The sequence below is a fragment of the Agelaius phoeniceus genome, chromosome 5 (assembly GCF_051311805.1).
Source record: "Agelaius phoeniceus isolate bAgePho1 chromosome 5, bAgePho1.hap1, whole genome shotgun sequence".
NCBI classification, from domain to species: domain Eukaryota; kingdom Metazoa; phylum Chordata; class Aves; order Passeriformes; family Icteridae; genus Agelaius; species Agelaius phoeniceus.
Window position 1 is genome coordinate 40,335,837 of NC_135269.1, and position 12,691 is coordinate 40,348,527.

The 12,691-nt window shown below is 40.8% G+C and overlaps 1 protein-coding gene across 4 annotated transcripts in view; it reads right to left on the reverse strand.

The window, feature by feature from the left end:
- Positions 1–5,606: 5,606 nt before the first annotated feature.
- MSRB3 (methionine sulfoxide reductase B3) overlaps positions 5,607–12,691 on the reverse strand; it is an 82,687-nt gene continuing 75,602 nt past the window's right edge. For all 4 annotated transcript variants that reach the window (XM_077178863.1, XM_077178862.1, XM_054631986.2 and 1 more), the window contains one exon: positions 5,607–8,094. In XM_077178863.1, coding sequence (XP_077034978.1) covers positions 7,930–8,094 — 165 coding nt within the window. In that variant the 3' untranslated portion in view covers positions 5,607–7,929. The remainder of the gene's footprint in view (positions 8,095–12,691) is intronic.

Below are 12,691 nucleotides of genomic sequence, written 5' to 3' on the forward strand. Positions count from 1 at the left end.
AAAACAGTAATCCATTCACAGTGCATTTCTGAAACCAACCCTATTCTATTCATCTCACTTAAATGGTCAAAACTGTGAAACTGGATGCCCCAGGTTCTACTCCTAACACCTAATAGAGATTCTTTGAAGGGATGTTTTGAAGACATTTGAAATAGGAAGCCCTGTGCCCTATTCTCACTGCTGTTGTGAAACTCTAGGTGAGTCCACACAGATGTGGATTTTTATTGCAGTTTAACATTTCTAAATACCATGCTGGTTAAGAATAGGCTGAATCCTCTAAAATTTACTTTTATTTTTTACCCTCCAACTTGACCGATGGAATGTATCAACTAATTAAAAATCAACAGGAAAAAAATGTCTTCACAGAGGTAAAGTAGTTATCTATGGCAATTGTGGTTTGTGGCATAAAAGCTAGGATGGAAAAAACTCCACATTCAGAAATACACATGCATTTTTAAACAGTATATATGAACTCATGCATGGCCACCCATGCAAGGGTTGGAAATGCCTGGAGAGACATGCTTCCTCCAGAGCAGATTTGATAAGGTATAGGAGACTGTGCCTTTTCAACCAAGCTGCCCACAGATATGACAATTTCTGTACTCTGAGACAAAGCAGGCTTGGCCAGTTAGCAAGGAGGAGCAAAGCTCTGCATCCTGCTTGGTCAGCCTCAGCCCTGAAATGCCATTCACAAGGGATGCAAAACTGTATCTAAAAGTGCCTCCATTTGTACTAATAGCAGCAACCTATCACAATTTTTTTTTCTTGCCACCCAATATCAGCTTATCAAATAATTTATTCTCTTTTTCTACTGGTGACTGAGAATAAATCTGACTTTTAGAAATCTCCATACCCTGAATAGTTTAATCAGCTGAATGATGAAATAAAATACTCAAAGGAAAGTGGAAAATCTACCATCTCACTTCACATCTGGGTGTAGGAAAAATGCTGCTCCACTACGACCAAAACACTTTTAGATAAAACCCACTACTGAGCATTGCCTCAACCTTTCAAGAAATCACTTTCCACTGTGAACACTGACTGCAGTCGACACAAAATATTTATTCCTCTCATCTGAGGCTCTTCCACATGCTTTGAGGTACTCGAGTTCACAAGTGAGAATACCAAATATCATCCCTGCTGCATATGCATCAGTCAGCTCTTGGACGCTCTCCCTTGATGTCATGGTGTCAGTAAGGATGAGTGAAGCTGCCCTTTGCCCAGGCTTCTGTTTGGTTTAAAACACCAGATTTGGTTGTTGCTAAAAGCACCTCCCACCATGGATGTCCTTGTTTTCCAAAGTAAACAGTCTCTGGCGTCTTGTGACCTGAACAGCCTCAAGTGTCTGACCTTGCAAAACAAAAAAATATTTTATTTGAAAAGAAAACTCTGCAGCTTAAATTATTTGAGGCACTGCTTTCCTTCCTCAGCAGGATGCTGGAATGTCCAGGCTGTGGTAGGAGCTGCTTATACCCCACAGACATACACAGGAACATATTTGCCCTCCAATGATATATTAGGCAACGATTTTGAGTTGGCAGGCTACTAAAAGCCCTAGCCAAACAAAGATAAAATTGTAATTTATCAACAGAGAATGCTGAATTCATGGTCACTGGTGATTGCTGGGACTGGTGGTAGCCCACAGAGCTGAAGCTGACAACATAAAGACAACAAACTCCAGATACTGTTTGGACTTTTCTCAGCTTTGAGGGGAAAACAAGCTCTTTTTTTCCCCTAGAAATTGTTGAAACTAGGAACAAGATAAAATGATCACCTTTCTCCAAATCCAGTACGACATGGCTCAAGCAGCTAAAGTGTATGAAAATACTGTGATTGCAGCTATCTTCTGCAGCATGTCAAAGAAGGCATGAAAACAGAGCAGTGGTGGGTGCATGCAGAAAGGCAGCTGGGGCACTGGCTCACTGAGGAGTCAGCAGTGCAGGCTTTGGTGCTACAGACCTCTCTCATGAGAATATGGTCCATAGCTTTTAGGACTTATATTCTCTGAACTACTTATTTCAGGGAGTAGGATTTTCCAAAGGCCTTGTCTTCCTGTCAAAGATTATAAGGATTCTTGAAAATATTTTATCTCGAGTGTATTGAGACACCTTTCCCAGTAGTTCTTTCCATCACTTCAGATTTATAGGAGCTTTGTTTCACTAAAGTAAGTGATGTTAGACACATCCCAGAATGAGGTTAAGAATTAGGACCTATTTTTACACGGTTTCACAAGTCTGTGTTATTTTGATTGTCTTGAGTTAAATGTGATCTTAAATGGCTGAAATTTCCATTTCCATGATGGAAATCCATGCAGTTTAAGGTGAATCAGAGGTGCAAACAGCATGGGGCAAAATCCAAGTTCCTCTTTCCCTTTCCCCACCTTCCATGTACCCTTCCATGACTGATCTCTAGATGGAAACCAACTGTTCTTACAGCAAGGAATTCAATCTCCTCAACAGCTGTAGCATCATTGCTACAGTGATTTCTGTGAACTAGTCCCAGCACCAACTAATTTCACAAAAAAAATCAGTGAACAGCTAAGAAATCACCAGGGATGCTGGCTGTTACAGACCTAGGGCAAATGTGGAGTTCTGGAGGTGAAAGGATCTCTACACCATTAGTGACCTTTGAAATTTCCCAGCCCCAGAGGTGTACTTTCATGGGAAGAAAAAGCTGTTTTTAGATCACACCAGATATTTTCTGCACTGCCCAGCAGTTATACCTGAGGATGTTCTCCAGATGTTTGTGTTTCTACGAAACATACAAAAATAAAGTTGTAAAGTGGACAAGACAATACTCAAAATGTAAGAACAAGGGCTTTAGGGCAGCCTGGAAAAACATGAACATTAACCAGCCCACACACAAAATCAACTTGTCCTCTTAAAGAGGCCAACAAAGATGCATTTTAATTGCTTTTCCAAAGAACTGCTACTTTTCCCAGCAGGTGGGCACATACAACTTGTCATGGTTCTTATATTGCCAACAAGCAATTGTTTGTATTTTGAGGAACAGATGCTCCTTTCACTTGGGCATACAAGAAGTGAGAAGTACAAGGTCTAAGCCAAGATGAAGCAACTGTTTAGACAGTTTTTATTCCACAGTGAAAAGAAAATAATAATGTACCATTGTCTGGAAAACTACAAAGAGCAAAAATTGAGCATGCACTGGCTTAGATATCCGCAGAGTGAAATGTCTTAACTGTTTGCAAGCTGTCTAACAAAAGTAAAACAGGACTTTGAAAATGGAAGCCTGTTGTCTTTTCATTTCTGGAACTGTTTCTCTTTTCTGCTGGCTATATTGGCTAAGCAAAATGTCCAAGCAGACTGGCTACAAGTCCTAGGAGGTCTTTGGGAAGACTTCTGTATTTTTCCTGCTTAATTTAGGCTGCTCAAGTGGGTCCTGATCCCAAAAATATGTGGATATAATGGACACCTTTTTGTTTAGTGCACTTAATGCTACACTGGTAGCCTGTGTATAGGGATTTTAGAGTGTCACCTGCCTACACTGCTTGGGGTTTAGCTATTCCAGTGATTTCACTGGGGCATGTTTGCAAGTATTACCTCACCTTTGTGGTTTTTTAAGTGACTGTAAAAGGAAGACAGCTGTTGGTTGCTGTCATGGCTTTGATCTGAAAAGCCCAGTCAGGCCCTGTGGTGCATGACCTCTCTTTACAACAAAGTGGGAGCAAGCCACACTGGAATGCAGGTCTTCACATATGCAGGATTAGACATTTTTTCAGGTTTATTTTGGGACCTGTAGGTGGCCTCATTTTAATAGTCAATAAAACAAGAAGTATTAGTCCATTTCCCCAGCGTGCTAAGCAACATTTTGTCATACTGAACTTGGAAGCTGACAAATTTCCTTCTGGTGCCATTGAATACTCTGCCATTCATTCTATAAAAAACTGGGTATATTTATAAAATCATTTATTGCAATGCAGAAAGTGCACACATCTGTTTTGTTTTCATCCTTATTTCCTGTTCCCTCCCAGACCATGGGTAAAGGACAAGAGGACTGCTGGCTATGCAGTGACATTAGCACAGACATTTTGTAACAGAATGAACAGTAAGAAAAAATGAACACGTATCCCAAATTCTGTCAGAGAATATCTAACACAAATTTGATTGGGTAAATGGACTACAAAACAAGGTCAACTGAAATAAGACTGAACCATTCAGTACAATTAAATACCAACATTCACATCCACACTTGGCATCATGTTTGTGACAATGTATTCTTTGCTGCCACCCCAACAGAAACCCTAAGTTATGATGCTGTCTTATTTTTGTGCTGTAGTCTCTGTGGTAGGGCCTCAGTTTTGAGTACCTCATATAGACACACTGGGGTTTTGTTTTAGTGAATGAGACCTGATAGAGCTTGTGAAAAAGGCCTACAATTCAAGTGCCTTTTATATGTGGAAGGCATAAAGCCACAGCAACAAGAGAATCTCAAAGCAGATGGTTAACTGGCCTTGTGTAGCTGATCCTGCCACCACTGCTTCTCCCACCCTGTGTCTGGGGCACCCTGGGGAACACCAGGAACAGCCAGGAGAGTATCTCTTGCTAGAAATTTCTCTGGTTTTGAAGTGGTGGCGCACACATGTGTGTTAAGAAAAACTGCATGCCATGCACTGCAAGATGCAGCCAGCCTTGAGCTAGACTGGAGCACAGAGCCATGCCCCATGTCTGCTGCCAGGGCAGCACCAGCAAAAGCATGAATGCCTCTGAAGATGTGCCTCAGCACAGCACCTCTGGGTGCTGACAGACTGGCCAGGTTGTGCTGGGAGCACAGGGCAAAGCCAGCACAGGGCATCCAGCTCTGCCCCTCCTTTTAGTGGGTACAAGTTAGTACCTCATTTAAGACATGTCAAACTACTACAGTTTTGAGAGGGAAGTACAGTGGATGGGTGGGACACAGAGTCCCAAGGGATTAATTTCTGGACTAAGAGGGGTCATACTAAACTTGTAAACAGGTGTGCAGTGTGTCACCTAGACACTGGCAATGTTTGAGAACAATTAGCAAGGGATTTAATTTCAGTGTAACTCTCTGGTTCCCACACATGGAAGCTAGCTTAAACACAGCCTGCAACTCCTACCCCTCCCTTATAGCTATCTTTTAAAACCCACTGCAGGGCTGATTTACCAAGTGGCAATAACCTGCTGCCTGTGCAGCAGTACTCCAAACCTTGGAGAGGAAAATTTGGCAGAAAGCAACTTGCCAGCTACATTTCCCCACTGCAGATGGAGCCTGGGCACTGCAGGGCTCCTATGACATGCTTGCCTGCAACTTACCACATCCCACACTGAATCTTTTGGAAGAGGCTAAAACTTCTGCTGAGTTAAAGTTGAGCCTTTCTCTATACATTTCCTTGCTCTGCTGAGGCCTGGGTGTTTGTGATAGTCTCTTGAAAGCTGGTAGGTGCAAGGATACCTGGTACCCTACAGTGCTGTATCCCTGCCAGAAACCTGCTGGAGATAAGGTACTGTATGTGCAATATTCACAGTAAGTTAGGAGAAAGCAAAGTAAAAGCAGTTCCCTAAGACACCCTGCAGTGAAGGACGCAGAAACGTGACATAAAACCAGATAAATAAGGAAGCAAAACAGAATTATTTATAAAGAAATTTATTTTATATTTGTGTACAGCAAATATATGAAAACAAATTTGATTTGAAAAATGTATATTTGATTTCTTAAAAGTATTGAACCCTCTTATGGAAAGGTTTTAGTTATTATAAAGGTACAGAAGGCTAAAATTATACTCAAATAATATAGGTGTGTGTATGTATATATATATAAAAAACATGTGCAATTTTATATATATATATATATATAGTATATATAAATAACATGTGACTTACATGATTTTAAGGTATCTTATTTAAACATCATATTTAAAATAGAGATATTAGAAAATATAGTTTGCTATTTCTACACCGTTTGCATTCAGTTTTTATAAGCATCTAGAGAGTGCAAAATTTAAACATACAGAAATAGTCTATTATTCTGTACATTGTGCTCAGCTCCCACGTTTCCTCTGTCATGATCATCACCAGACTGAACCAAATTTGGAGGGTTCAATACTAGCCCTTACTAGCATCTTCTAAGAGCAATAAAAGGAAATGTATCTTACCTTGCACTGCACTGTGGTATAGCTTGTGCACAAGAACAATGCATTTCCTATATTAAATGATCTAACTCCCAGAGATCACATACACCTCACCATATTGATTCATTTCATTGCATTCCATATCCTGCAAAAATAAATCTCCTGTAGGACAGCATACATTACTGTATTTTGAAGCTTAAGTAATATATTTCTTTAACATAAGGCAGGAATATACTGAAATTTGATAATACTTAAATCAAACAGCAATCTGGAATTAAACCACATTTATGTACCACATTTTTATAGATGCTGCCTTTTTAATATTTTTTCATGTCTTTCTAATGTTGCTTTAAAAAAAAGGCAATTATGACCATTCCATATGCTTTCACAGTAGCTATATTTTAACTGAAGGGTGTTTGAACTTCAGATAACATGTTTATTATCACTGACATAAAAACCTCAATCCTGCTTCCATAAAAATCAGTGCTTGCTCTGTTCCTACTAAAAATAAAATTGGATCCAAACATGTTAGTCACAAAGTTTGCTAGTAGAAGTAAATACCGTGTTCATTAAGTCTCTCAGTGTTTAAAGGCAAAGTGGTAGCAAATACTGTGTAGTATAGCTTAAAGAACAGTATTATGCACAATTCTAAGTGTTATTCAAAAAAATCGAAAAGCAGCTGTGAACAACATCTCATGGGACAGTGAATTTTGCTACATGAAAATTTCTGGAACTGTGACAGACTTTTTTCAAATTAATTTCTTACACCAACACTGTCACTCATGCCACTACATTGCCATTGCACAAATTAAAGACTGGATATTGTATGCAGTATGCATCCAGACCAGCTAATCTTTAAAACTGGATATGTCAGGAGGGTCTCCCTCTTTCTACTGCATTCATTCCTAAACTTCTCTCTAGCAGAAACTGTCATGTTTCTGAATCCTTGTAGCAACCAACAAGATAAAGAGCCTAGTGTCATCCTTCATCTCCTTCACTTTGCAAGTTTATCTCTGCACTTGCCCATATAATTACCCCCTGCAGATTTCAACTTTAATTCAGATTTGCGTTACACTTGTTGAATAGGCCTCACAAACAGACAAAGCCTCATTAGTAGCCTGCAAAAGTGAGCCTTACTAGTTAAAACCTTGATTTAAATTACCAAACAAAGGGGAAACACAGATGCTGAGACAATGTTTACATCCTCTCAACCACACCCTTGAAATTTTGGCAGTAAATTAGCCAAAGGATGCTTTTAACATCTCATCCATCTCTTTCAGTTGGGAAGGAACAGCCATAACTACAAGTTCTTGCAAGGTGCGGCTGGCTGATGCTGGGAGATGGTTGGATACATATGACCAAAGGCTGCATGCCTCACAAGTCAGAACAAAGCAAAGATGTGCTAGGAATTCAGGATTTTCTTATGCCCAGAAGTTTTCTATAGACTGGAGATAAACACGAGTCCCATTTCCCACGCAAAAAGGAATAGTGTGTAAACCTAGAGTAACACAGTATTAAGAAGAAACTAATAACTAATGATGTCAAAGCCTCTCAATTTAAAGATTCCCCAAAGCAATCTCAAAGAGAAGAAAAAAGAAAACCTGTGGACTCAGTCAATACATTTTTCAATCCAATTATACAGTAAATGCACTGGCAGGAAAGGCCTCAGTTCTGAAAAGGTGAGGAAGAAGAATGATGGTGCAAAATGCTTTCATACATTTGAACATTCTTAGGATATAAGAGAGCAGGCAACTTGAAAACTAGAAAACATTCCTTGTAAGCTGTGTGGGATCAACGCAGTTTTCTGCAGGCTTTGCTTCATCCTACAGCTCAGCTTTGCCTGTTGGGGCAGGACTGGCATTAACGCTGCCTTCTCCAGCGTTGTTCTTGTCTGCTGGCTTGAAAGATAATGAAGCAGAGTTTGTGCAGTACCGTTTGCCAGTTGGGCGAGGTCCATCATCAAAAATGTGCCCCAGGTGAGCCCCACACTGAAACAAAACACAATAGAGTATCAGTGTGTCTGTGTGCCGCTCGCTTGGTGTCATCGCTGCGCTGTTAAGCAATGACTGGCAGCTGCTTCCAAGAAAGCCACTGGTGCCTACATCGCCCTTTCGAGTGGGATTTACAATCTACATTTATTTGCAGGAGTGATCCAGGAAAATGATCTTCTGAGATACCACAGGCGCCAAAGACTCCAAGCCCAAATTTCCAGGGTGTTTCCTGTCACCTACGCTTGGTTGGACCACCATCTCTGAGGTGTTTCGATAATGATTTCATGGCAGGAGCACAGCTAAAAGCATGGTGGTGAGGACAGCACTGCCCATGCTTCACTTACTGCTGTAAGGATATCTGAGTAAGAATGGGACAGCCTCAGCTCTGGCCTCTCCTCAGCCTGCAACCATCTGCTACACCCCTTGGTAAAAAAAAAATTAAACCCTTTGGTGATCCTGGCAAGGACCTAAAGCACTAAAGATATTCTTTGGAGTGTACTCTCACATTTCTTTCTTTTCCCCCCTTTCTATAGTCTGGCATTCTTCTGAGCATCAAGGTCCTTCTGGATGTACTTCTTGACCCTGGAGGGGATGGAGCCCAACCCACTCATCTCATAATAATTTCTCTGGTACATACAAGACAGGGACAGGTGACTGAAAAAGACCTGTAGTGCCGATATGTAAATGTTTTTTAACTAATAATCTCTGTCTGGGAGTAATTACAAATGATACTGAATTTTGCTTTTTGTAAGGAATAAGAAAGTACAAATGGTCTGCTGCCCCTTTTGCTCTGTATGAATCAGACCCAAATACTTGCAGGGCTATTCAGGGTGAGCACTACTGATCTTGTCAGTAAGAAAGGTAGCAGTCCTTTGCTTTATAAGGACTGCTTTACAAATACAGTATTTTGAGGAAGCTAACCCTGCTGATCCTTATTCAAAAATTAACATTACTATCACTGCACATTATGCCTGACAATTTATCTGGATAAGAACTTCTTGTAATTAGTCACTTGAATTCCATAAGTTCATTTTTACAACCTGCCATGAGAAACAAAAAACTAAAACCTTGCACTGGAGAAATATTTATCTTGAACAGGAAAGTCATGCTGCTTTACCAAAGAGCCTTGGCCTGTCAAGTCAATAGCAGATCTCAGTGAGAGGTGGAATGATGTAATTGAGATCACAGACCTGCTCATGGGCTCACAGTCAGACAGCGAAAATTAAAGACTGCAAATTATTCTTAACATTTAATTAATTCATAGGATTCCAAATACATAGAGGCAATAGTGACTATTCCAAACTCTGAATGAATTAGTGATGGCAAATCTCTACCCTGCAGTTAATGTGTTGCTAATGTTCTCCTGCTGTTATGGCCTTTAATTCACCAAAGTAGCAGGAAAAGTCTGTAGAAGCACGTAGTTTCACCTCCAGGTTAAACTTTCTCAGTAGACTGAAAGGCTGGGGGAGGCTCTCACACCAGCTAGGTGGGACAGAAACTCTGCTCATTTAATGACAGCTGAAACAATAATCTTCACTGCCTTCAGGAGCAGGGCAGGTAGACATGTGACGCTTCAGTGCTCCCACCTGTTGGTTGCACCCATGCAAACACATCCCACATGCCACAGCAGGCTCCCTGCATCTGAAGAAGTGTCACTGAGACAGCCATGGCAGTCCAGCAAGGATCCCAGTAACAACCAAGGGCTTCCAGCCTGTGGTATCAGCAGAACACACTCCCACAGGCAAAGGAAAATGGCATGCATGGCTGGGTTAAGCAGCAATTGCTTAGCTTTTTAAGGAAGGAAGATAAAACAAGGGAAGTAAGTAAAAGGAAGTTGAATGGGACCTAGAGAAAACTAAGCTTCAAGTTTTCTTCCTGAAAGACTGCTGTCTTGCCATCCTTTCCTCCATTTTCCACTGCTTATCCTTTTTATCATTTTCCTTTACATTGAAGGCCCTTTTTATGTTAGCATGTGCAAAAAACCTGAGCTGTTTCTGAATGTGGGGCATCTAACAATGAAGCATTTCACCTGACTATAAGCATACCTTTGGGGGGAAAAAGAATTAAGTGTCCCAGGGAGAGTATTTTTCTAAATGCTCAGCATCCTAATTAAATCATCTGATCTCAACTAAGAGTGCTTCAAAACCTCCTGGCTGGAAGTGTTAAACAGATCTTTTCCAGACTAACATTTAACAAAAGATAAATCACTCCCTCTCTACTGGACAGAAACAGAACAAGAGAAACTGCGGAGAGAAATGGTCTATAGAAGTAATATATTCACACACAGACTACAAAGACAATCTATCAAAAAGGTTTTCCTCACAAAACCTGAGAAGCTGTATGAGAGTCCAAGGCAGTCTCATTACACCTTTTTGTGATGGCAGAATCACTCCAGGATTGAATTACTGCAAAATTTGTTACCTTTTGAGATTACCCCTCACCAAAAATTTATGTGGCGATTCTCTGTATAGAGGACTCTATAACTCATCTGCCCTAAACAGAAATGTATTTCAGTCCTTTGTATCACAGTATAAGAAACCTGGCACTCAGCTGAGAGTACAAGGATGAATTGACTTTCCTGTCCTCCCCACACATAATAGGTGCTGATCAATTTTCTAGGACATATGTACATGCCTGCAGAGCCTCTGGAAAAGAAATAATTATCTGTTGCAGCCTTGCACATAAATACATTGGGCAGAATGAACTGGGACAGTGAAATGGTTAAAGCATTCTGAGTATGTGCTTGGGAGCAGGAAAGGGGGGGTGGGTCACAGCTAACTGTCAGTATGCTTGGATCTCCCAAGCCTCCTGGTTCTAATATACTGCTGGGAGGCATGGAAAGCAGCTTGCAGTCAGCTGCTGCAGTGGAGAGCCCAAGCTATTGGTGTGCAAACACTACTCTTGTGACTACGGAATTTTATTGATTTGCACAGGAAAAATAGTAGGTAGGGAGACCACAGGGAAAGGGATGCTTGAACAGGACAGAGGAAAAAAAAGAGATGCAACCAGTTAAAAAAGAGATGCAACCAGTTTTACAGTATTCCTCATCTGCATTTGTATTAACTTCTACCTATCACTAATCACTGACCATTTAAATACACCCAGGGTGTGTTCCAAAAACGGTGAAAGTTATTTCTAGGATAATCCCATGGATGTATTTGATTAATATTACAGTGATTTTCCCCCTGTGTTTGCTTTCTATAGTGAAGAACATTAAAAAATATTTATTTTATTCTCTCAGACAGGTGGGAAGAACTTTCAAAGAAAAATCAACTACTTTTTCATCTGCAAAGGATTAATAAGGTTTTGGGTGTGGGAGATAGTATTTGCCTTTGGTTCTACCAAGGTCTGTCATATCAACCCCACTGCTTTGTTCCAGTAAAACTGCATTTTTTTATTTTTGCAGCTGCATTTGTGATTCACAGTCCAGGGGCAGATACACAATGGAGCAGTATTAGCTGTGCTGAGCACTGGCTGCAAAGATGCTCACCACCCCTCAAGCTATTTTCCTGTGTGATTTGATCATCTATGGAGTTATTGCCCCAGGAAGCTGGAATAGCAGGTAGGAAGTTGCTATTGGATTATACAGCAAATATGATCTTGGTCATATTTTTTTCTTCAAATTCAGATTTTAGTTTTGCTTTGATTTTATGGTGTCTGCATGTGATTGCTGCTAATATTGCTGGTCTCAGGTCTTTTAACACTACTTTGTTTGGTAACAGGTAACATTCCCAGATTCCTTGGCTGACCACAGGCTTCCTTGGGCTTCTCCAGGAGCTCTGGCCATCTCCTGAAGTGTGTCAGCAGATACAGGCTCAGCAAGTTGGCCATAAGCAGATTTTAGCACTGTTCAGGCCTACTAAGCAGAGCTAAAGAGACTGGACTGCATTTTTGATTATGCCAGTAACCACTGCTGCAGCATGAGCTTCCCAATCTGCTGTCTCATGGCTACCTTGCTAGTGAAGGTAGCCATAAGGGTTTAGGGAAGTGGATATTCCCACAAAGTGATGAATGGATCTTCTACAGCATATCATCCATGTAAAAACTTCAGAATTTCATAGTATACAAACTGACAAACTGACAAACTAGCAGACACCCTAATTTGGTCATTAACATATTGGGCCAAATGCTCTATGCAGACTGAAGTTAATGGATACTCTTGAGAAGTTTCTCCACTCACTCTGAGCCTTATATAATGAGGTCTGACTGACTAGTAAGAATGCATATTATCAGGGATAAAATCCCTTACCCCCACAACAATGCTGGAAGAAGAGCAAATTATCACTGCCCAAATAAAGCTGCTCCTTCTCTCAGGAGGAGTTTGAGAATGTGGAGCTAGAGGACTGCAAGCTGCTGGCTACAGCTGCTGAACACCAATGCAGCAGCTTCTCCCTTTGCTAGGTAATGACTATGGCATTCCCTTCACAGAAAGGAGGGCAGCACAAAGGATGAGAGAAAGTAGAACAAGACAGATTAACGGAAAATTTGGGCATGTTTTGAATGGCTACTGACTTCATTATTATGGCAGATGGGATTATTTGAGGCAGCCATTAGAACTGTGCTGGGAATGAGTGTTGGGAGCAAGTTAGCATGG